The 25,548-nt window shown below is 35.6% G+C and overlaps 4 protein-coding genes across 12 annotated transcripts; 3 read left to right on the forward strand and 1 right to left on the reverse strand.

Annotated features, from left to right (window-relative positions):
* The first annotated feature begins 452 nt into the window (after nt 1-452).
* LOC140835151 (arogenate dehydratase 2-like) lies at nt 453-4,294 on the forward strand. Of its 2 annotated transcripts, XM_073200571.1 has the most exons (12): nt 458-599; nt 707-945; nt 1,028-1,095; nt 1,412-1,504; nt 1,964-2,164; nt 2,240-2,320; nt 2,767-2,862; nt 2,974-3,051; nt 3,214-3,303; nt 3,399-3,466; nt 3,889-3,970; nt 4,050-4,294. In XM_073200571.1, exons 2-12 carry the CDS (start codon nt 711-713, stop codon nt 4,107-4,109), a joined length of 1,152 nt encoding a protein of 383 aa, XP_073056672.1. In that variant the 5' UTR covers nt 458-599; nt 707-710; the 3' UTR covers nt 4,110-4,294. The 2 variants fall into 2 exon arrangements, with proteins under 2 accessions (XP_073056663.1, XP_073056672.1); XM_073200562.1 differs by having other exon boundaries at nt 453-945.
* Nucleotides 4,295-5,218: 924 nt separating this feature from the next.
* On the reverse strand, nt 5,219-8,192 carry LOC140835160 (NEDD8-specific protease 1). 2 transcript variants are annotated; one of them, XM_073200590.1, is made up of 3 exons: nt 8,008-8,192; nt 7,085-7,168; nt 5,219-6,244 (listed from the first exon to the last, which is right to left on the reverse strand). In XM_073200590.1, exon 3 carries the CDS (start codon nt 6,220-6,222, stop codon nt 5,551-5,553), a length of 672 nt encoding a protein of 223 aa, XP_073056691.1. In that variant the 5' UTR covers nt 6,223-6,244; nt 7,085-7,168; nt 8,008-8,192; the 3' UTR covers nt 5,219-5,550. The 2 variants fall into 2 exon arrangements, with proteins under 2 accessions (XP_073056691.1, XP_073056684.1); XM_073200583.1 differs by lacking the exon at nt 7,085-7,168 and having other exon boundaries at nt 8,008-8,190.
* A 954-nt stretch (nt 8,193-9,146) lies between these two features.
* LOC140835170 (uncharacterized) lies at nt 9,147-13,698 on the forward strand. 3 transcript variants are annotated; one of them, XM_073200603.1, is made up of 6 exons: nt 9,148-9,306; nt 9,400-9,512; nt 11,199-11,450; nt 11,698-11,841; nt 12,363-13,052; nt 13,263-13,698. In XM_073200603.1, the coding sequence occupies exons 2-6, from the start codon at nt 9,405-9,407 to the stop codon at nt 13,500-13,502; spliced, it is 1,434 nt and encodes a 477-aa protein (XP_073056704.1). In that variant the 5' UTR covers nt 9,148-9,306; nt 9,400-9,404; the 3' UTR covers nt 13,503-13,698. The 3 variants fall into 3 exon arrangements, with proteins under 3 accessions (XP_073056713.1, XP_073056722.1, XP_073056704.1); XM_073200612.1 differs by having other exon boundaries at nt 9,147-9,512; nt 11,155-11,450; XM_073200621.1 differs by having other exon boundaries at nt 9,147-9,512; nt 11,173-11,450.
* Nucleotides 13,699-14,101: 403 nt separating this feature from the next.
* Nucleotides 14,102-21,913, forward strand: LOC140835189 (uncharacterized). 5 transcript variants are annotated; one of them, XM_073200646.1, is made up of 12 exons: nt 14,102-14,246; nt 14,897-15,100; nt 15,194-15,274; nt 15,365-15,417; nt 15,540-15,621; nt 15,772-15,930; nt 16,146-16,234; nt 16,395-16,667; nt 16,762-18,968; nt 19,052-19,163; nt 20,468-20,548; nt 21,711-21,913. In XM_073200646.1, the coding sequence occupies exons 1-12, from the start codon at nt 14,201-14,203 to the stop codon at nt 21,771-21,773; spliced, it is 3,450 nt and encodes a 1,149-aa protein (XP_073056747.1). In that variant the 5' UTR covers nt 14,102-14,200; the 3' UTR covers nt 21,774-21,913. The 5 variants fall into 5 exon arrangements, with proteins under 5 accessions (XP_073056747.1, XP_073056729.1, XP_073056738.1 ...); XM_073200628.1 differs by having other exon boundaries at nt 15,194-15,417; XM_073200637.1 differs by having other exon boundaries at nt 14,906-15,100; nt 15,194-15,417.
* The last annotated feature ends 3,635 nt before the right edge of the window (nt 21,914-25,548 follow it).

Below are 25,548 nucleotides of genomic sequence, written 5' to 3' on the forward strand. Positions count from 1 at the left end.
AAAAAAAATAAATCATGCAAGCACTGTCGGCGCATGAACGGATAAGAGATATTAACTCAAGCAACAAATTTGAAATTATAAAATTTATTATGATAAGGTTAATTTTGTCATTACAATCTAATATATAAATTTAATCACTCTTATTAAAATCATACCAAACATTAAATATAATATCATATATCTCGTTTATCATTAACTTATCTTTATATTATATATCACATGTTTATCCTATTATGTATACCAAACTATGTCTTAACATAAAAAATTATACTTTTTCATGGATGATCAAAATAAGAGATCCGTCTAACATAATTTTTTGTCGAACAAAAATAATCAAAAAACACAAGGCTAAAAAAAAGGACAAAAAAAAAACCAAAAAAGAAAAGAAAATGTGAATGGAAAAGAAAAAATAAATAGAAATTTGGGGTTAAAGAATAAATGGCAAGATAGAGAGAAAGAAAAAGAAAAAGAAAAAAAAGGTGCCATTTCCAACCTCACCTATTTGGTCGTTCTACTATTAGCCTCAGTTTAAGTGTAGATGGGGGGGTATAATCAGGTTCCTGATTAACTTACCTAGAATTTCCGTGGGGTGGTTCGCAGTAAAGCATGAAAACTTGGAGTTTTCTTTGAAATTTGATTCGTATTTAATGCATTAATGGATGAATAAATATCAATGTATCACGTTTTCGTCACCTTCAGATCTCAGTTTAATGGCGGCCACCGTGTCCCGATCCCTTATCTGTGCTCTCCAATTCAAAAACCAAAACCCTAGTCAGGCTCCCTTTAGCACCGTTAATCTCCCTAAACGGCGTCGTAGAATCTGCCATCACGCATGCAGCACCAGTGACAAAAATAATCAGAAAACCGGAGCAGTTGAGCTGCAAAAGCTCATTGATGACGACCCCTTTGAATTCAATTCCCAAGATTCCCTTCCCTTCCTTCCGCGTATAATTTGTTTGGTTTTGATTTTGTTTTATAGCTTGTTGTGGATTATCTTGTGAAATTTGTGAAATTCTTGGGTTTTTAGGGCCTTTGACGTCCGCGCAATTGACCAATGTTGTAACCGAAGGGTCTCGTCTCCGTGTTGCTTATCAGGTTTTTCCTTCTGTTTATCCGGAAAGACTTGATGCTTGTACTTGTAATGTGTCGGGAAAGGGATGACCATTGAGGTGCCATAGCTGAAAACAAATTAATTTGTTTGTGCAATTTTTCTATGAATACAAGTGTCACCGCACATATATATGACTACTGTCCCTTGGGGACGATACACATATGACTACTCTCCCCTCGGGCTTATTATCGTCCTTGCTCATCCAATATGTTTTTTAGTTGCATCTTGATTTTGTTGATGCGTCCCTATAATTTTCCACCGTTAATGTTTTTTGAGTGAATTGACTTTTTAATGTCACAGGGAGTTCGAGGTGCGAATAGCGAGTCTGCAGCAGAGAAGGCGTATCCGAGTTGCGAAGCAGTTCCCTGTGAACAATTTGACACTGCTTTTCAAGTGAGAAATATGTTGCATTTTGGTGTATGTTTTATGATCGGTGCGAGTCATTCATGTAGTAATTGAATCATTCAACAAACGGCTGTTATCTCAGTGGTTCCCCTTTTGCATCTTTTTCAATTTGCTATCATTGGTGATGGTGTTTATGGAAGGTTGTCATCTAAAACATAACTCTTTCGCAGTGTCACATGGGCACATATAAAGAGTGAGGGGGTTGGGGTGGTGTTGGGGGATATGCCAGTTTTGTTTTTTGTTATACCATAATCATTTTTAGCACCCTTTGAAATTTTCAGCATAGATCATACATTTAGTGGTATGGTTTGCTTATAAAGTTGATCCGTTGACCTGGTGGGAATCCTTTTCTCTCAAGTAAAAATGTGTTGTCTTGAATAGATTTATATGAAGGATATGTGGTTCATCTCTATTTCTTTTTTGTACATCTGGGTCGATATTTTACAGGTTGTTGAAACGTGGCTCGTTGATAGAGCAGTACTGCCAATAGAAAATTCTTTGGGTGGTAGCATCCATAGGAACTATGACCTTCTTCTTCGACATAGATTGCATATTGTTGGAGAAGTGAAACTTGCAGTTAGGCATTGCTTACTGGCGAACCATGGTGTCAAGGTTGAAGATTTAAAGAGGGTTCTTAGCAATCCACAGGTCCCTCACTTTGGATAAAACTAATTCTGTTTGTCCTTGAGGCATGCAATCAGCAATTTAACCTTTGATGTTCAGGCACTTGCACAGTGTGAGAACACATTAACGAAGTTAGGACTGGTGAGAGAAGCTGTGGATGATACTGCTGGTGCAGCTAAGGTAATGGAAAGCTGTGTAGAACATATTTATGATATGCAGTATTTCTTGTACCGACTCTCATGCTAGGTTTATTCGTTTTTCATGGATTTTTCTTGCTATAGAGCAAGAGAAATAGCATTGAAAACCAGAGGTCATCAGATTTTTGGTTTGGCAAAATAAGCGTAAATAATAACAGTCTAAATGATAATACAGAAGATAAAGAAGTAAAAGCCTAAACAACTCTCAATGTAAACATAACCTATTTACTTCTTTTTCAACTGAATTGATGAAAGTATTTTCTTTAGTATTTTCCAATCCAAAATCTATGCTTTAAACACAGTATCCAGTATTCGAAGCCTATCTCTTGAATTCCTGACTGTGTGACTGAATTCAAGAACTTGTACATCTCATTCAGTTTTAATCATTGGTATTTTAGTCATTGACATAATATATTTTTGAATATTCAGTACGTTGCTTTCCATAAACTCAAAGATGCTGGGGCAGTTGCTAGCATGACTGCTGCTAAGATCTATGGTTTGAATGTACTGGCTCAAGATATACAGGTCATCTATAAGTTAATTTAGTGTTACATTATCACTTTTATATGTTCTCGTAAGCCATAAACATAAATTACAAATTTGATATATTATCATTTGTCCTGTTTTTACTTTCAGGATGATTCTGACAATGTCACTCGATTCCTTATGCTGGCTAGGGAACCTATTATACCAGGCACGGACAAACCTTTCAAGGTTAGCGTTCCTCAAGTATGCTGTATGCAACTGTTGGCGATTACTAAATAAATTATCACTCAATTTCAAATCGATTTTATTGGAAGAGTAAGTTTCCCTTGATTTTCACCCCAGCCCCCTTGCACCTAGTAACTCATTAATCAATATTAATCATTTTATCAGACGAGTATAGTCTTCTCTCTTGAGGAAGGTCCAGGAATGCTTTTTAAAGCACTTGCTGTGTTTGCAATGAGGAATATCAACCTTACCAAGGTGATAATATTTTATGCTTACTCTTGTTAAGGATATATCCTGTGATTTTTTGTCCGTGGCCTCATTACAAATTGTGTTTTTTCCTGCTGACGTAGATTGAAAGCCGTCCATTGCAGAAGCAAGCTTTGCAGACAACCGATGATATTACGATAGGATTTCCCAAGTAAATGCAGAAATTTCCGAATTATAGTTGATAAAATCTCTATATATTTTTATTATATTTCATATGAATATCTAAGTTCTAACTCTATCATATCATTGTATCGTGAGCACCTGCCTTAATTTATTTCAAGAAGTAGATTGATTCTCATGTTTTTCTTGTGACCTGGCAAATGCTGGTTCTCGAGTGATACTTTCATTAGTTTGATATCATTTTTAGCATCACAGGAATTATCCATAAAGTGGAAAGTTAGAGTAAATCGATGATATAAATGATTCGATAGTTTTATCTTTGGATGTATCAGTTGAAATGCCAATGTTATTTCAGTCACCAATATTGTCTTATCAAAGCTCCTGACATCCTTGTGCACTTTCAACCTTCCAATTCTTTGCTAAAATATCCCTAATATTTGTATATCTGAACAGATATTTCCCATATCTTTTCTACATCGATTTTGAAGCATCCATGGCTGATAACCGAGCACAGAATGCCCTTGGTCATCTAAAGGTGTTGTATGGTCTATTGTAAGGTCCTGCATGACATAACTATTTCTTTGTCTGAATGCCGTAACAGTTCACTTTTGCAGGAGTTTGCAACATTTTTGAGGGTGCTTGGGAGTTACCCTGCAGACTCTAGCTTTCATTGAGCAAACATAACCCTGTAAGCACAAATATTCTGAACTGTTGTTCATACCAACAGAATCGACTACTGAGCTTCAGCAGAGCAGGAAGTTGCACAATTGGCATCGATTGGAAGTTCATCAGCAAGTTTTTTCTAAAAGAAAAAACTTTGACACAATTGTGAAATAAACCCATTTTTTCGCATTATTTACCCTTTTTCTTGTTGTTTACACCTGTTAATATCAAAAGTCCTATAATCCTCTTCGGTTAGATATTTTTGGAAATGAAGCGCCTTTGACATGACTGATGCACCATAGAAGCGGACTGGTTGGATGAGTGATCACGAGCCTCTTTATTATATGAAATTAAAATATTGCATCATTTCTATTGAAATAAGCCAGTCTCTGTGTGGATGTATGTGACATTCTAACGTAAAAAATATCTTTAGAATTTCAGAATGCAAAGCATGTAGACTTCTTACAACAACTATCAATAAGAATAGATGATTTACGCGAGGACATGGAGTCAATTTTATGACTGGAATTTGGTGGGGTGTGTCATGCCATGACAATAGTAGTGCAATACGGGGCGTTACTGGAGATCGATCCCCAAGCAGCAGGCTACTGTTGATGAACTCTTCCCATTCGAAAATAAATTTAATATTATGTCAGCTAAAGGACTCACACCTCAAAAATTTTAAACTCGTAAGCAATATACCACATGGGATCTTACCCAAAAGAGGCCGAGAAAGGAAATCATTGAACATTCCGTTAGCACGTCGTAACTAAGTTGCTTGGCCGTTTTTTATCTTCACCAGATGTGGAATAACATGTTGGCAACGTATTCTGACAATCCATAAGCACCTCGTTACTGCATTGCTACAGCTGCTTAAATTTGACAAAGAACCCAAGTAAAACTAAACTGGTGCCACTCGTCACCAGCTCATTTGACCAGTTTTAGAACAAAAGGCAGCGTTGCCGACGTTGCTCTGTCTATACACACAAGAGGGTTTAACGTGTTGATGGATTCGAAGTGTATGTCGAAGCTCTTGTCCAACATGAGCAGGCACAAGTCAAATTCAAATAAGGATCTAGCAGCTCGAACTCTATTTGACATTATATTTTTATAATTTAAATTACCAAAATAGTAAATTGCATATCTTCACAATTCATTTGTTAACACCTTCTAAATCATTTTAGTCGTTTCAACTTTATACACGACATTAAGGATAGAAATCTAACACAAATACAATGTTGCATTAACTGTACAATTCGAGCTTGCAGGGCCAAATTGTATGTTACATTCGCACCTCAAAACGGCAATAAGTATTTCCTTCGATGATGAAGAAAGAAAAACAGACCTGAAACCTGCAATGCTGTGCTAATCTTGTTCATAACAATACTTGATCAACAAATCTGCAATGCATCAATTCTTATGTCTGCCCCAGTTCCAAGATTTCAATAGAATCTACTTAACCATTAGACTCTGCACAAGTTCCAAGATTTCATTACGCATCTTAGAAACAAGAAAAGGCGTAATCTGCTCCTTAACAGCAGAGAACCACAAATCCTTCACATGCTTAGGTCGTTCATCACTACCATACCAACGACAGATTTCTCTTGCAACGGCTGTAACATATAGGCCACAATCATAACCATTCACTTGCCTAGGTGTAAAGGAGCAGTCAACATACCTAGCATCAGATGACATACAATAGATTACTGCTCTAAAAACCCTATTGGCGTGTGTGTTATTGATGCCTCCGCTGCTATCATGATGTACAAAAATGTTCTCGTTTCTCTCGAATGCAAGCAAGCTCCAATGACTCCCACCTTCTGCAATGGTTACATCAGTATTATCATTGATGGGGAAGAGTATCAGCTGCTTTCTGGAAAAATAAAGGGGTTCTACAAAATCTTTGAGGCTTGCGATGTCTGGACACTCTTTTATCCAGAAAGTGATAGAGGGCGGAACAAGAAGGACATCTTCAAAAGGATAGCAGGATGCGAGATAGCTGAAATAGAATTCAATGATGCGGTCATTGAGAAAGTAAGGACCACTTAGAATGTCAAGATCAGATCGCCTCAACACGACGTCATTGTAGCTTAGAATTTTTTCATCAACATTTGCGTTCTCCATGTTTGAGAGGATGATCGAGCACCTGGAAATTTATTAGAAAATAAAAATCATGACCGTGAAGAATTGCATAGAAAAAAATTTAAAAAATAGGATCTTAGCCTTCATAGGAATCTCACAACATGGAAAAATATATGCAGATGAAGCAGGCGAGAGTCCAATTGTTTATTCAACTACAGAAGAGGGCAGGACAGTTTCTAAGCACAGTTTGAAGGTATATAAAGCATGATTCTAAAACATCCAATCTGTACACTGGGTAAAAGAGGGTAAAGTAGACCCTACCCCTGCGGACAGTGCCCGCAGGGTAGATCTAACGGTTCGGAAAAATTTGAGCCAAATTTTTTTTTTTTTTTTAATACATGGTGGTGGGCCCGGATCACTCATGTGGAGTGATCCGGGCCGTTCCCCTCCCGTGCAGGCACTGCCTGCACGGGCAGGGTGAAATAATCCGTAAAAGAGGAAATTCCTATAAAATTTATAAATCAATAATTGATGCCATTGAGATATGAAAGTTGAACTCAATGTTTCTGCACGTATACTTGAAGTGTGCCTTCCCCAATATAATTGATCATGATTCGTTCAAAGTTTTAAATGGTCCACCACATAATTTTGACTCAATAGACTAATGACATGAATTTGATTTATCGATACAAATTTTATTCAAGCTTTGGATTGAATTTCATTAATTTTCATCACATAGTTGAAACTTTGTCATTCTAACATATGGCTGAAATTTCTGATATCCAACGACAAATACATATGCCAAACAATCTAATATACTATTATCACAATAACATCAATCATGACAGCAAAAGATCAAAATAATCGGAAGTTTTGAATCCAAAGCTGAAATAAAGTTACTCACAAATTTCAAGATCCATTAAAATTCCTCTTCTATGATCCAAGCTCATGAAATCAATAGACTTAGAGCTGATTGTAATTAATCTTTCTGATTTCAGATGAAAGAATAGAATGTCATTTGTTAGTGGATGGTTTATTGGGAAATTGAGGTCAGTTAAAGAGAGAGCCTTTCGATCTTTTAGCGAAATTTGAGGGTAGTTAAATAAAACCTCTATATCTTTTAGCAAAATGCTTTTTTTTCTTCAAGAGTCCTTTCAAAGACTACTAGTAAATATGAACTCAAATTCTACAAATAAAACACACATGACGCGATATATAGACAAGGATCTTTTATTTGACAAATAAGCAAATGGATAATTAGTAAACTAGAGTCCCAACAAACTAACCCCTTAGAGGATCAAGTAAGTTAGAGTCCTAAGCATGAGGCAACTAGCTAGAGTCCTTATTCTTTAGCCTTTGCATAATTCATGACTGAAACATTAGTCCTTCGGGGTCTTTCCAGCATGTTGATGTTCACGATTGTGTCCCATCACAGCATTCATTTCCACCAAATTGGCCCCAAACGCAGCCATATAAATGAATTTCGTTAAGTCAAATTAAAAGAACAAAATTCCCCTCTACTTTCCGATTCCATCGCTCTCCTCATCACCAAACTCAGCACTAAGAAGAAATCTAATTCCACACCCAAATTTAACTGTAGTTTAATAGTAAAAAAGGAGAGCAGTAATTTCTCCATCAGCATACAAGAATTCAACGGCACAAAACATTTAACAGCCACTGAAGCATTTCATCAAGCATATAATGTAGTGATATCACACATTGATTTACTCATAATTCAGAAACTTCAAATCAAAATATAAAAAACGATTGATTTAATGATTTTCGTTTCAAAAAAGTGATTCAAGAATTCGTAGAAGATAAAATAACCTCCAAGATCCAGTCCGCGGCTTATCTTGTGGAGTGAGGAATCCAGCAACAGTTGGGTATCGTGGCAAAAGCAAAAGGAGCTCGCTGCTTCCAAGTGGCACCGCTGGATTATGTGATCTAACAGCTAATTTGGTGACGGAGCAAAGTAAAAAAAATGAACCTTTCACCAATTTCAGTTTTTGAAACTATCCCGAATATATAATATACTTTCTTTCAGAAAAGAAAAAAAAAATAGCTGCAAATGTATCATAATAAATTTAATTTATGAATGATAAAACTTTGCAAATAATAAATTGAATAATTTTTTTTATATCTAAATCTAAAGTTGGCAAGAGAACCTTAGTTTCTAAATTGAATGGAACAACGTAACATATTCATATATAAACCTAGTATCTATTTAGATACAATCCAAAGGCTATTGAGAATGTATAATAATATGACCCTATTCCGAATAGCTAGGGTGTGTAAATAAAAAATAAATAGAATTTATGGAGTGTTTGTAAAAGATTATGTTTTGCAGAAATGATTTAATTTATATATTATAAAGAAATGGAGAAAATTCAGAAATTTATAGTGTTTGAAAACAAAAATGAAAAACTGAAAATTACAAATAAGTAGTGTTTCATAAATAAGTAATTTTATTAGGCAAAAACTTGTGTAAGACGGTCTCACAGGTCATATTTGTGAGACATATCTATTATTTGGGTCATCTATAAAAAAATATTACTTTTTATGCTAAGAGTATTACTTTTTATTGTGAATATGGATAGGGTTGACTCGTCTCACAGATTAATATCCGTGAGACGATCTCACATGAGACTCACTCATTTTATTAATAATATTTTATCATAATCATTTTTGGAAAATCACAATCACTATATGACTTATTTTTTAATTTTAATTAAATTAAGGAAAAACTAACGGAAAATTAATATTTTAAAAATAGAAAAACTGAGTTTTAAAATCCAAAAACTAATAATCTTTTTTTTTTAGTCGCAAACATTCCTTGTGAGACTCAAATTATTTTTAAAAATAGTGTTGGGCTTGAGTGTTGAAAGCCCAAAGAAGACGGCCCAGATGTGTTGGGTTATCCATGTTCAAAACGGTTTCCCAATGCTTTTTAAAGCTAAATTAATCACACAGAATGGGGGATCATCTTATACAGTGCAGTAAATCTTCTTATGTGGTGGCATGCCTTTATGCTTCTTCGACAAATGCCACGCGCTCCGGACAAAATTCCCTTGCCCTTTTCACTATTCATCTCAATTCTGCCGTCCCTCTACTGTGCTTAGCAAATAGGTAACGCAGAGAACCCAAAATGATATCTTTCTTCGGTTTTCTTTTTTTCTTGTTCTTGTTTTTTTTTTCCCAGCTCTGTTATGTGAATTTCAGGTGATATGGCTGGAGTATACAAGAATTCCGAAAATGGGTTGCTCGAATTCTTTAAAAGAGAGCTGAGTATATTCCCTCCCAGGGTTTTCCCGCGCCGCATCTCGGCCTCACAGGTGCTTCCCTCTAATCTGAAGTGGTTGTGCGGTGTTGGGAACATTTGTTTGATGAAATACTCTGCGCGCGGGTGTTTGTGTGTGGAATTCCTCCGTTTGCTGCTTTTCACGATTGGTTTTTCGTTTTTTTTTTCTATCTGGGTATGACGCTTTTGTTCTTTGGTTGTGGTCAATTAATAGGTTTTTATTTATTGTATGAAAATGAATGTTCTTAGAGTGTTCAATGTTGGTTTTGAATAGATGCACCAAGTTGTAAAGTTTGATATTGTATTTTATTAAAACTGATTGAGTAGGCTGATTGGGGTATTTTCTGAATTCTTGATGCTCTTGAGACTGTATTCCTGACATTAGGCTTTATCAGCAAAGTAGATATCATTACGTTAATATCGAGCTAGAAGAGTTTTACATTGTAATTTATATGATGTTTTTCTTTAACCAACCATATTTTACATATTTTTCGCCAATCATAGATTGATAGATTGAGGGCTTTGGAAACAACACGCAGATTCTAATCTTACGAACTATTTTGAATGGCACTAATGACAGACATATTTATTAAGCCAGAGATTTTTGGTTCTACATGTAGAAGGAAATTTATCAATTATAGTTGATCTCTTTTCACAAGTGAATTCTTGCTGCATTAGTGGGATTTGTTATTGAATTCGAACATTTAATTTTTCCATTGATTGTAAAATCACAGTGAAAGCATGAACATCAAGGATTTCAACATTTAAGTTAATTAGAGTGGCTAGTAAGTTAAGCTCTCTTGAGGTTAACAAATATCATTCTAGCTGATTCTTTAAGAGTAATATAATGCCACTGATTAATTTTCAGACAGAGCGATTTTACCTGGAGCAAACCCTCTCTATACAATCAATCGAAATAAATCATTGACATTTTGTTAAATTGATACATCACTTTGGCCCTTGGTATCATATCACTGAGCAATTAATTGTATGTCACTGTTGACAAGTGTACATAAATGATTGACTTGGTAATACATCGTGGATTACCCCTTTGGACAATCACCTTATCTGAAAATTTCTCAACGGCGGTTATGAACTTTTGCATTCTATTTTTCTCATTTAATTTTTTAAATGATAAATCGCTGGAATGAAAAAAATTCTTATACTGTAATTATTTGGAGTTTGCTAGATGAATCCTCGTCTTCCCCATAACTCCATTAGGTGACATGTAGCCAAAATAAACCTCATGCAGTAAAGCATTTCCTTGTCACTCTAGTTGAGGCAGTCTCTGCCTTTTGGTTTCTTTGGCTCTAATGTTGTCAATTTCCGTGATTGAGGAGATCTAATACCTGTCTTGCACAAAAATTTTGTTTGTTTCAATGTTTTTTTGCTGCCACATATTGAGATCCAGTTAGGTCATGTTGTTCTATAGCAGTCCTGTTGAATTTTCTTTTGAAGTTTTCTCTTTACTATTTCTCCCAGAAGCTTTCCTCTATTTCATCCAGCAGGCTTAACTTTTAGATAGTCATATCTCTAAGGATTAAACCTAAAGAAGTAAAATGCTTACTTGATATGCTCACACTTTTCATCGTTTTTTATTTTAATCAATATCTTCCTGGCTGAGCAAACGCTGTAGAATCTCGAATTTTGAAATCTTGATATCTTTTATGCTTCAGAGAGTGAATAATGCAAAGAGAGTCTTTTTCCTTTCTTCACACAGACTCTCATCGAGAAGATTGATTTGTATGGCAAACTAACTGGCCATCGTGGATGTGTAAATACAATCGATTTCAACTCTACTGGTGAGCTACTTGTGTCCGGGTCTGATGATAGACAGGTAATGCTCTGGGACTGGGCGAAGAGAAAATTGAAATTTTCATTTCCATCTGGACATATGGACAACATATTCCAGGCCAGAATCATGCCATTCAGTGATGATCGCCAAATTGTAACTTCATCTGCTGATTGCCAGGTAATGTTGTTATTTAAAGTGTCTGGATTTGAATTTTAATCATATAAACTTATGAATAAATGTCGGAATTTCCCGAAAACCTCAGCCACTTCATAAATAGTAGATTAATGTCAAATATTGAGCCCACTACACCTGTGCAAATCGCCTTTTAATGATCCCGGTAATAATAAATTACACTTCCACTGTCTTCGGTATAATGATCAGTATTCCTTACTATATACAACGCATATTTGGCTTTTTGATGCAGGTAATGCTCAGCCAGTTGTTGGAGAATGGTTCAGTGGAAACACGAAGATTATCAAAACACCAGGGTCGTGTTCACAAGCTTGCAATTGAACCAGGAAGCCCTTATATATTTTATAGCTGTGGAGAGGATGCCTTTGTCCGACATGTAAGCTTTCTAATTTTTAATCTTGTTCAAAAAAAATTCTTTTGGAAGAATTTATTCTCAATTTCATAACAGTTGAGCCCGGAGATTTTTAGTATCCGATCATTAACTCTAGCCATGCATTTATTCTTCTGTGGTTTATGTATGTTTTAAAATGTGGGCAAAATTTCCCAATTTACAATGTTTGGTCAATAATAACTAAAAAATTGATCATCACATAATGGTAGGAATGCAGTTTAAATCTTCTTTCAGAAAATTACATCACAATCCCCAATTTATTATTGTTTTACCATAAATTTTAACATGAAATATTTTTATCATCAATTTTAACCGTGATGTTGTTACCCAGATGTAATGTTGAATTATTCTTGTAAAAAATCTATGAGTTGGTAGATCTTTCTGAAAATATCATCAACTTGATGTGAAAATGACTAAATCTCACCCCCATAATTACATGACCAAAAGTGAAAATTGCCTTTGCTTTCAGTTTTGTATCATTCAGTGCTCTTTATTTCTTTTTTCAGTATGATCTAAGAAGCAATTCCTCTACCAAGCTTTTCTACTGCTCCAGTTTTGCAGAAAACATTCTGAATTCGTATGGTCCTATTGGGCTGAATGCCATTGTTATCGACCCAAGAAATCCTAATTACTTAGCTGTAGGAGGTGCCGATGCTTATGCACGTGTTTACGACATCAGAAAATTCCAAGTCAACACCAGGACTGAAGCTGGAAGTCCCGTCAACTCCTTTTGTGGCCACCACCTAATTCAGAAGGATGATGTTCATATTACAGCTTTAGCTTACTCAAACACAAGTGAACTACTTGTCTCGTACAATGACGAGCTCATATATTTGTTTCAAAAAAACATGGGTTTTGGTCAGAACCCTATGCCTTCAGCATCTGATCGCATTCAAGGATTAGCTGATGCACAGGTTTATTCTGGTCATAGAAACTCACAAACAGTCAAGGGTGTGAATTTCTTCGGTCCCGATGATGATTATGTCGTGAGTGGATCAGATTGCGGTCATTTGTTTATCTGGAAGAAGAAGGGTGGCCAACTTGTTCGTTTGATGTCTGGTGATCGACATATTCTAAATCAACTCGAACCTCATCCTCAAACCCCGGTTCTTGCTACTTGTGGAATAGAAAAGAACATAAAGATTTGGGCTCCTTCTTCAAATGCTATTAGCCCTCTGCCTGATAATGTTCAAGAGGTAATACATAACACCAAGACTTTCACCTCCAAAGCCACCCCACCCCACCCCACCCCACCCATCCTATTTTCTGCTATTTTTGTTGGGCAATTTGCTGAATTGTGATGTGTAAATGCAGCGATCGAAATATGACACTCTCGTGGTCAATGCTTTTAAAATGGATCTACCCCTAAATCAAATCCTGATTATTTATTTTGTATGTACGGATAGATAATGGAGGCGAACAGGCGAGGCCGTGAGAACAATTCACGGGTGACACTCACTCCAGATGTGCTCATGCGTGTTTTGCGTGCGCATAGGAGGCAAGCGCAGGTGTATATTGAAAGAAGCCATAACCGAGGGGATAACGAAAGTGATGAAGATGACCCTATGGAACCGTTGGATTTAGGGTATCCAGGCGATGATTATTCCAATGAAGGTGGGAATTCCAGGGAATGCAACATTAGCTAGAGTCACAAACGCCCAGGACTTGCCAAATAGACTATCAAGGAAAATGAATTTGTAAAGTAGTTTGGAGTTTCTTGGTGGGTGCTGTCACCTTCCAATGTATGTCAACTAAATTTCAGTATCACAGAATAAGAATATATATTGAGTGACTAGTTTTATACACATTCGACATCTTATTAATAATCTTTGTACACAATAATTGCGACTTTTTTCGTATTTAATTTCTAGAAAAGTAGTAAAAATAATCATAATTAATTAAGTAAAAATATAAAAGTGAGGAAAAAAATGTATAACGCCTTTTAATTAAATTTGCAAGCATCTCGGTGAGAGATTTGGTGGATGTCATCTATTGATTAAATAGAAAATCCTGGTGAGACGATCTTACATGTTAATTTTGTGAAACAAATATTTTATTTGGGTTACATATGAAGAAATAATTTTTTTATGTCAAAAATATTATTTTTTATTGTATATATCAACTCGTCTCACAGATAAATATATTGTCTTTTTAACCATTAAAAAACCATCTATTCCATTTTCAAGTCGCGTTTTCTATATTAAAGCACCTGTTATATTCCCGCTCACACCCATTTAAAAAACACCAATTATAAATGGAACTCCGATTTGTGCTTTCAAAATCGGGTAATAACGAATCCTGTTAGACCCTCATTTTCATCTTCAGATCCAATTTGCATGGAAAGATGGAAACAATGCCTTTCGAATTGAAGAATCGCACGCCATCTGACAGTCAGTTTTCATTTTCTTATCCCTCTACTGTGTTTTTTCGTGATTCCAAAGCGTTTTGCATTTGAACAATTTTTTTAGGGTTCGATAAGTTAAGGAGATGCAAATATTTCTATCAATTATGGTTTCAATATCCTACCTTCGTATTTTTTGTCTGTACTCGTGGTTTATGCACATGTATGTGAACTGATTTGAGTTGGACTCACCTGATTGTGAGAACCACGGTAGAGAGTTTGGGAGAAAATTCGGAACATATGAAAGAGTCAAGACATTGAATTTCTCTAATACGTGGTAGGAAATGTTATGTGAATGTATTTCTGTGTTCGAATATTTTAAATTTTTGCCCATACTATGTTTTTATCTACGTCAAGGACTATACAGTCATCTATTCCAGATAAAAGTTAGCTTATGGTAATAGCATTTGAACTAATAACTAATCATTTAGTAACACAAAAAACTCTTTTGTTTTCAGTCCTAATCGGAGATGGGCCTGAACCAGGCAGTGGTTAAATATTGACGCCTTTAGTATTTATCAATGGTTGATTTTATTGATTCCATCTTAAATTAATACTGCTGTAAAAACACCAAATGGAAAAATAAAAACTGGAAGAAAATACGATGGTGAAACTATTCCCTACTCTCTTTACTGCTAGAATCATCAGAAATTGTTGCCGGTTTAGCAAGCCCAAGTCCTGCATCTAATGAAGGTAGCTGCTGCAAAGAGAACATCAATATAAACAAATCTGAAACCTCGAAGCTTAATATGGAGCCATTGCAGATGAAAAGAAAAAAAAGGGGAGGGGGTTATAATTTACGGAAGAGCCTGGCATGGGATAGAGCTTTCTTCACTGAAGAAGGTGACCATGTTTCTCTGTTTGTTGTTGAATTGACTGTTATGAACTTGTAATATTCACTGGAAGCTGGAGTTTAAAGTTTACTGATCTCCTCAGGTGTTTTGGATCCTCTAGAACTCTCAATGATTACTGGTGCATCTCGTAGAGAATTGCCGGTCATTGATGAAGGCGCTCCAGGTGGTTCCCAGCCCACTACCGAACCTCTAGATCTGCAACAACATGAAAATTATCAGTTAAAAGTACTTAAAAATGAAGGTTTGAGTGAAGAGAGAATAAGAGATTGCTTTTCAGCAAAGGCCCATTCATCTTCCTCTAAACTTGTAATATCAACTTCTATGGTTTTTTTTCTCTGAACCTATATTTCTTTGATCAAAGTCCCTTTCTATTGAAGAGTGTAGACTATATTTGCCCTAATTATATTCTAACGCATCTGAACTTACAGGCTTCACACAAAGTTTCAACTCGTTTTGGCCGCAAATCTGTGTCCAGATATGGTGAATCTCCTCATCCTGTACCTTCATCATATCCTTATCTTTCTTTAGATACATAAAATTTTAAGTACTTTTATACGTTGAAGTGTGGATCTGATCTGAGTATGTTTTAGATCAGTCTTGGTTTGTTATCATTTTTAATCGGTAGTTTGAAAATATACGATCCTTAACTATATAATACACTAAAAAGGCCAGCAACTGTGAATGCTGGCAAAGCTGCAGCCAAGGGATTAAAGCTGCCAAAAGTTCCTGGTTCAGTGACATGCTTTAGTTCAATTCGTGCAACTAAGAGTTCCACGCTCAGGGTGAACCATCTGAAGCACAACCAGATTACTCAACCAGGTAACTGTTAAGTGATAGTTTAATTGTTCCCAGCTGAATTTGTTCTCTCTCACCTTAAAATAGTTAGGATCAAGTGAATATTGATTGCTCTTTCTGGTAATATTTATTGTTTTGAATTATTGGTCCCTTAGTAATATCATGCTGTTGGGATATTTTTTCCAGATAGCATCATATTTGCAATAATCTCTGCAATTTTAAACATTTAATGAATGCAGGATCAAAGATATCCTTGAAAAGTCACAAGAACCAAACTGCAACAAAACATAGTTCTTCGCAACCAACTTGCCATCCAGAACTAAATTCTGTAAGAACCTAACTGCTTCTTACAGCTCTGTGATTCTGACTAGTTATATCCAACTCATTGAGCCAGTTTACTTCGTTGGACCTTTCACCACTTGTGACGGTGATGAGTATGTATCATATCCTACATTAATTGTTTACACCGTTAACTTGAGATTTCACAGGGTACCTCATCAGTCAATAGATATTCGTCAGCCAATACAAGTCTACAACTGGGTGACAAAGCTTGTAATTCTGGTTCAAAAAACATTGCAGCTAATGTTAATCCATCCGGAATGCTGCATTCATCTGAGAGTTGGGATCAATTTGCAACTTTTTCTGCCTCCTCCTCTCAAATTGCTCAAAGTAGTGGAAGGATTACACATCTTTCCCAGAATCAAAATATGAAACCGTCAGGTTTGCGAATGCCATCACCATCATTATCTTTCTTTTGTCAGGTAACTCAATTTTGATTCATTAAGTAGACTTTTATAAGTTGAATACAGAAGGATTCCACATTTCTAATATTTCGAGGATCTGATTCTGGTGCAGCCTAAATCTTCTGCGTCGAACAGCTTGTCTTCAAGAGATGCAGACATCGATGCTCGTGGGTCTCAAAAACCTGGAAATTCAAGGTTGCGAGACAAAATGATTAGAATTCCGGAAATTGTTAATAACATCACAGAGAGCATTAAGAGCAATAGCACATCCATATGCCCCAGATCGCGACGTTTTATGCCATCCACTGCCGATGTTTTATGTGATGCTTTGAATATTGAAAAAATGTGTGATAAGTCTGTTGATGGACAAACTGATGAAAAAGGAAACAACAGAACTATATCTCTGGAGAATGTGGATTTCCTGAAGGTTGATTATGAAATTCGGCCACAAATTGACAATTGTGAACTGGAGATAAATGATGAGAATTTTCAGGTGGTTAATCGCAGTTGTACAGTAGAAAGTCTATCACGTGGAAGTGGATGGAGAAATCTAGAAACGACTGCAGAAGATAACAATGAGATCCACAAATCTGATGGAAAGAAGGCTGTTGATGAAGCATGTCAAGAACGAATTACATTTGATGTTTCCACCACAAATTCTGATGCCGATTTTGGAACACATCTTGAAGATGAAACTTATTACAAAGGGCAGAAATCTAAAATGATGCAAGGGGGCTGTAAAGATACCTGTAAGCCCGATTGTTGTAAGCCATTTGTGGCACTGATTGATGAGCTTGAGTATCCTCCCATTGAGATTGATAAGAGATGTGTTGAGACAATGGAAAGAGCTATTGAGCTTGTTGGATTGTCGGGATTACAGAGGTCTAGCTGTGATGAAGGGGCAACCTCTGAAGCTTTGAAACACAGACCAACCAATGTCAGAAGTTCAGATTTTGGGTCTGACTGTCAGGATAAAAAAGCCGATTCTATAGATGTAATAGATGATAAATTACAAGCTGGAGAGGCAAATATTCAGGACACTATATTTGCATTACCTATTCCAGATTCCAAGAATAAGGTCAATCTTGTTCCCGAGGTTGGTGATGACATCAAAGAGAGTGGAAAAGTTTCGTTGATTCAAGATGATTGTCTTAGAGTGGAACTGGACTCACCAATAACTGATGAATATAATACAAGTGGTGGATTGTTTTCTGAGAAGCGAACATATTTTCGAAAGCCTCAACAAGAAGAAATTGTCGAGACACATCCATCAGTTGGCCTGGACAGAAATGATAGAAACAATCTGAATGAAACTAATATGGACAGCCATCAAACTCTGGTTGAAAAGCATGATTGCAATTCGGATAAAGTTGAAGTGATCGAACAATCACTTACAGATGCGGAGGTAGATTTTGTTGGCAATTCCCCGACATTAATCCACAAAACTTCCAATCTGGATGGTATATATGTGTGTAAAGCTAGCTACTTTGAACTTGACATTCCTTCTAGGGAAACAATGCAATCAGAGGTTTCTGCGAATGGGTCAGGGGATGATGGCAACTATTTGAGGAATGGTAAATCAGAAAAAGTTTTGTTGCTTGATCCTGCGAATGGAAACATGTCAGAGGCTCTTTATCTGGACAATGGGACCTTGGAGATAGACCTTTGCAGTTCATTTCCTAAAACCAATGATCATGAAGTTTCCAAAAATATGTATAATGAGGTGACAAAGGCAATGCCATTGATAAAAGATGATTGTCAAATGAATCGGAAAGGTTCCAGTTTGTCACCACAGGAAGGTGGATTTGACATAGATAACCAGAGAAATATCTCAGATTCAAGGAATATGCTTGCACAGCCACCAGAGACGAATAAATTAAATGAATGCTGCATTGAACGTTGGGAGCATTTGGAATTGCCAAAATTTAGAAGTGGAGAGGAAAAAATATCATGCACTAATGATGGATTGCATATAAAAAATCTTTTGCAAAATCAAAGGACTGCTTCTGATGAGTCCCTTGAAGATGATTCATTGGGCAGTATATTTGCGACTGTTGCTGGGTCAAATGTCATGCATTTCGGTGCTGTGAAAAACACCAGTATTTCTGCTAAAGAATTATCCTTAAAATCTGAATGTTGCAATGTTTCTGATGGAACTGGTGGTCGGTCATCTTTTGTGGATGCAATAACAGATCCTGCAAGCATCGAACCTTTTTCAGATGACAATACCATTGAATTTCACCAAGAAACTATTAATTCTATTCATGAATCACGTCCTAACTCAGGCCATGATAAGGCTAAATCTGCATTAGCAACAAAGTAAGCATTAATAGCCAATTCTTTTCTTTATTAAATTCGTCTTCTTTGCACAATTAAATGTTTTCATCATGTCTCTTTCACAGCAACAATAAATATGGGGTTGGACATAGTGGAAAAAGTCATCCCTGTATTCTTTCGCCAAGTACTATTGCATTTTCTGATGAATGGTTGGCTGCCATTGAAGCAGCAGGAGAGGTAAGTTTATGCCGTCATTTGTTTTTCAGACATTTCTGATATACATAAAGTAGATGCATTTTGTCTCCAAAATGTTACCAACTTTTCCTTCTGCTGGAGAAATGGTTTTAGATGCAATTTTTTATTTTCAATTGTGCTAAATTGCTTTACAATCTTGTCTACCATATCCATGAGAGTTTTTTTAATGATGATCCAATTTTCGTTTTAAGAGATAAAATCCATGTTACATCTTAATCGGTTGGTGTCGTTTTCAGTTTGTCACTTTAGATCCTTTAGTACAACTCCTGTTTCCTACACGAATTCACAGTTTATTTATAATGTATGATTTATCTTATCCTTGTTCGTAGCAGCTCCTTTTTCCTTTCTAGTTTTGTTCTCTTCTTATCATTGAATGTTTAACTCTGCCGCCTGGCTTTGGCGAGGGCTGTAATAAGTAAATAACAAAAAAAAGGTTATACTGACTTTTCAAGAAACGAAAATAAAACCAAACTTCTTTTGTTGCATGGAGCCTTGGAGGGAGTATGTTATTGTCTAAAGGATACTATTATCGAACTCATTCTAAGTCGATATAAGTTATCATCTGCATATACTGGGCCAGAATTATCAAGTTCTGCTTTCTTCTTTATCACTGAGATAATTCATTCGCTAAGCTTCATTGACAATTAAAAACAATTGTTGTTTCATAAGTGTAATGGACACGTTTCATTTCTACAAAGCTGGCTGGTTGTTAAGCAGGCCATCAAAACTTCAGGCCCCAATAGTCAGTAACATGTGCGGTCAAAATTATGCTTGTAGATGGGTATGAATTTTGTGTCAGACTTAGTCAGTCACACTACATATCGAGGGTTATAGGATGCCAAAATATTCGTGTTTGTTTTATTTACCATGCTTATTCACTCCGTGGCAATTTTGCACATTCTTAATGGGGAGCTCTTTGCCTTTGGGGCTTCTTTTGCTTTTACATTCTTATTGTTCACTAAATTTGCGGTCTATGTCTATCTGATTGGTTTAAAGCATTTTTTTCACCTGCTTGCTTTTTTTATATATTTTTCTGAAATCTAAGTTAGATTTTTAAGTCAATTGACTATGTTCTTTGGAATGGCATATGAAAATATGAACATGAAAAGAATACACTTGTATTGGTTTTAATTACCAACTCATCAAATATATTATCACAAGACAGTTGAGCAATGCCAGTGCTCAACTTAAGTTTGCTAAAAAATTGTACTGAAGCTCCTTTGATATGCATTTCTCTTCATTCATGAGGGACATTATCAATTGACTAAAAATGGAAATTTCTACAGCAAATCCTCACCAAGAAGGGTGGGGCTGTACAAAATTCACCCCCCGATAAACTTCTTCCTGAGCCAAGCCCATGGTCTCCGGTATGCCTTGAACTTTATCTTCTCAGTTTTGAATGTGTATATCATGTTGTGCTACTTAATATATGCTGCTTCTGTAGATGTAAAAGGGAAAAAAAAACTTGTCATATATCAGATCATAATTTGGAAGTTAGCTCTCTTTCTTTTGCTCATCACTTTATCTCTCTTGGTGAGTGTAGTTGATTAGGAAATTTAGATGATGAACCCCTATTATCGATCTGAAACCTTATGTTATGGTGTTAAAAAAAAGACAGAAAAGATGTGCTAATCTTTTTTCCTACAGTTTCCCTTTCCTCTTTACTCTCTGAACTAAAAGGTTTATCATATTTGTTCGTCAAATTTGCTTTGCTTACCGTGCAAGTCTAATGCACATTGATTTTTTTATCAACCTAGTTTGGTTAATCATGGATCAGCTCATAGCTTTCTTCCATGTATTACGTCTGTATGATATATTACCTTTCTTTCTTGGCTCAGTGTTCTCATATATTCTTGTCACACTTTTCAGAAAAGGTTTCAACACTCTATCTTAGAATCACAGTTTTTCCATCTGCCTCTCCTAATCTATCTAGCTTTCCCTTTGCCTCTTCTATCAGGGGCAGTATGCATGGCCTCCTTTTCTATCTTAGAATCTCCACTCCTCAAGCAACACAACTACGATAGAATGTCTTATTTTGACAGTTCTTTTTTCAAGTTTGATATTAATGCCCAAAATAATTATTTTAGTTTGCAATAGCATTATTGCATATTTTCCAAGGCTATCATTTTCCCATTATTTTTTAAAAAACTTAAAAGTGAGAGGAGAACCTTCCTTCTGCTACAGTTAATGTCGACAAAAACTTTATCATAATCGGAGATATTGTTCTGGCTTCTCAGTTATATAATTAGTTGTGCTTTCTGCTTGATTCCCTTTTATCTTTACTTATGCCCCTGCCTAGCTGGGCTAGTTGTGAAATTTATTTGTTTAAAACCAAAATGCACTACTCAAGTTTAGCTTGTTTGGGATGACATCTGTAAAGGAACACTCTTTAGTGATGGGAGAGTTTTCCTTGTACAAGTAAAGAAGGCGGCGAAAATGAAATACATAGCAATTGATTCTGTGACTTGGCCTCAACATGCCATCATCTCGATTTTCCATAATATAGAATCATCTTCTTTGGACTTTCAGGTCAAAAAGAACAATCAGATCGGACCATTTGACTGCACAAAATTCAGCAACAATCTGCACTGACCCTAAACAATCAACTACGAACATCCTTGTTCTTCATTGTAACTACTGTTCTAATCTAGACTGACTTAGTAGGGCAGTTAATTACGACCAACATATGCTACCTTACAAAGAATAAGAAATCTTTCTATTCTTTTGTTCAATTATTACCAATAATGCTTGATTCCACTATTAAACTCAAAGGATATATATGCAATATCTTGTTGCTTTGTGATCTCGGTTAGTGCTCAATATGAGTGTTGTATTTGGTTATGTTCATGGACATTACAATTTTGTTTTTCTAGCGCCCCTTCTAAACTGGTGCTAGAAGCTAGAACGTGGTGGACCTTTAGGCCTCGATGAGTTGTGGGGTTCTCCTACTGCTATACAGACACCACATATAGTTAATTAATTCGATAGAGCCAATAGTCACAGTAGAGGGGTACTTTACAAAAGGTAAAAAGAAGGAACGTGAATGTGAAAAATGAATTTCTCATCTATTGATTCATCTGTCGCCCGTTTTACAATTTAAAAGAAATATGGAAAACATTAAGTTAATATAAATATATACTGCCAAAATTAATTTGATATAATATCTTTTTTTGTTCTATTTTCCATGCGACCCAGTGCTACTTCAATCTCCTTTAGTAGTGCACTACTTTTTTCAAGTGGAAACTAGCGCGACACCATCCGTAGGCCTCCATTATCTCACAGTGGTATCTTACGTGTAATACATCAATCTGTTCACCTTTTGTATCCTTGCTAGCACCGATTGAGGACCCTATTGCATTCTAACATTACTGCTGGTGGTCAGGATGCAATGTTCCTCACCCAACCAACAATCCATACATTACCCAACTTTAATGAACTTAGCATGGTTGTCATTTTTTTTTAAAAAAATGAAAGAAATACATTTTTTATCCTGTAATTGCACATTTTCTATTTCCAGTCTTGTTATATCAAAATTTGTAGTATTTATGCACTAACTTGCAAAAAAAAATTTCTCTCTTTTTTTGGTTGGAACCCTGCCTAACCACTGGAAAATACTTAGCTTTCGATAGGATGTGCTGACATAGGATTTAAAATTGGAATCTTGATTTTTTGGAATAAAGATCAAAAAATCAAGATAGCATAAATCCACTTCATTAAACCCACAAAAATAATAAAATTCACCCACACTTATTTTTCCCACACCCTCCAAATCATCGTTTACAAAAGAAACACAAGTTTGATGTCCCCACCAACACTAAGGTTTTTTTTTAAAAAATATATAAATTACTTATTTAAAATCATATATTTTAATTTTTTTAAAAAGAATCCGTCTTTCAAATTTGCTGGTGGTTGGCTTGAAAATTTCTGTTCTTATCGTTCTTCATTCAATGCTTACTTATAAAGATGAGCATGGTTGAGGATTTAATCCTTGCATCACGATGCGTATCATCCTTGGAAGAAAATGCTGGCATGTGAAACTTAGAAAAAGATAGTTCTTAGAATTGAAATAAATTTATGTGGTCTTTGCTCGAAAATTATCAAGATAAATGAAAAATCACAGTTTCTCCAGTTTCAACTGAGAAAAATACGCTTAGTTTTTGCTTTCATAAAGAGTGTCAAAAAATCATTAAGAAATGGATAGAATTGAAACAATAATAGATTGTTTGGTGATAGGACATCGAGTATTTTGTTCTAATATTGATTTTTTCACTTAGACAATGTCTATTTTTTAGTCATCTAACTAGGTTCTTTTGATCGATTTTAGTTTTTCATCAAAATCATACAACTACATAGTTAATATATTTGTTAAAATTTATAATTACATTCACGTGCATATCTCGAAAAAAATTAAAAAACGATACTTACGAAAATTTAACAATAAAATTGATCATTTAATTACATTTGTCAATTTGATCTCCATTCATTAATCCATTTCCAGGGAATCACTCGATAAACAATAGTGACATGAAGTAAATATAAGCTATTGTCCTGCGATTTTTCATCGAATAAAATTCATCGATTATTGAATCAGTATCTATTCTTGCACTAAATTTTCTTTCAATGTAGATAATCATATAATCTGTCAATAACTCTTCTTTCATCTTATTCCAGAGTGAGGTCTTAAGAAATTTCATAGCTGAGAATGATCGTTCAGTTGTTGCCGTAAAAACATTAAGCGTTAAAACAAGACAAATCAAATCTTTAAAAAAAAATTTACCGGAGCAGCGAGGCAAGCATGCTAGGGCGGAAGATTCTCCTCGTCATAGTGCTCCGGGTGAAATTTTCTGCTTGAAACTCACGTTGCGGAGGAAAAACAGAAAATCCACTAAAAATATATATCATACAGAAGTTAATCTCAACTCTATATATACATACCAAAAATCTAATCTTCTATGACTTCATCACTACATAAGCTGAAAAATAACTACAAACTCAACCAAGTCATAGTTTGAATCTTTCTAGATAATAAACGGAATAAACTAATTAAGTAGCAAAAAACAATCATTTCACCTCGTGCAAACTCAATCGAGGCCCGCTGCCGCATAAGCTTTTTCAAATCTCTTACCATAAATTCCTTTCAAATCCTCATTCTCATAACTTTTTTCAACTCGAGGTCATTATTTACAATACTACAGTTGATAGAGTAATTTCTTTTATAATTAAATGGATTGAAAATAATTTTAGTGGACTAAATTATAAATATAATTATTTTATTAACTAAACAAAACTTTAATGTCGAATAAAATTAGATATATACTATAATTACTAATATTTTTTTTTGTGGCTCCTCCTTGTCCATTTCCCACTACTGACTTTGTAGGTGGTGGGAATGGGCGGCAACTTCACGTCTCTTTTGACTCGACAAGGGCGGAAACCGCCATGCTGGCGACATAAATCGCATGTCAAATTCTTGCTCCGTATCTTCTTCCACAGAGGCCAAATATAATGATCACACACAAGTAAGCACATGGCATGCAGTGGAAACCAAAGGAATGACCAGGATGGATCCTGTAGGTATTTGGAAATGGCGGGACAGGTTTATGTCCACGTTTAAAGCCTGCAGAACCGAAGGGTGGCTTGAATTCCAATTGGGTCGCCTAGAAATATGCTGGTTAACCACAGTGGGATGATTCTGATTATGCATTTCAGGTCTTCAAGCTGTTTCCAATAATGCCGTTGGGTAGTATGTCTCCTTCATTCGAATCAATATTTTCAAGAAAAGTGAGAATCTATGCTCATGTGCTTTACATCAACATCATATTGTCTTTTGAGTCTGAGTTTTGTTACAATTAGATCACATATGTAATTTTTTTTATAAGATTTGAGATTCAGATGTGAGATAAACCGTAACTCATGGACAAAAGACAAAAAAATTGGTAGAACGTATTTTTCCAAATTTAAAAGTGAAAAAAATCATTTACAACATTCTCTATATATTCCACTATTAATAATTGGTTTAATTATTGTGTGGGATATCTATGATCGAGAATACGATAAGGTTGTCGATCCCGCAAACGCAGCTGTTTAATTATTTCAACATATGGAGAGAAGAGTGATAGAAGAGACATGAAATGCGTTTATGGAGATGATGAAAGGGGAGAAGAAACCTAAGGATCAAGAGAAAAGGGTAGTTTTCCAGCCGCCTCGTTTGCGGCCATAGGCGGTGGATGGTGACGGTGCTTCTCCATCTCCGGTGAATGTACTCCATATATATGATCCTACAGCGCTACAAAAATTAGCGCACGCGGATTCCATCTTCGTGTAAAACATAAATTATTGTGTAGTCATAGTTTGAGTGAATATATAT

The sequence above is a fragment of the Primulina eburnea genome, chromosome 1 (genome assembly GCF_022965805.1).
Source record: "Primulina eburnea isolate SZY01 chromosome 1, ASM2296580v1, whole genome shotgun sequence".
Classification (NCBI taxonomy): Eukaryota; Viridiplantae; Streptophyta; class Magnoliopsida; order Lamiales; family Gesneriaceae; genus Primulina; species Primulina eburnea.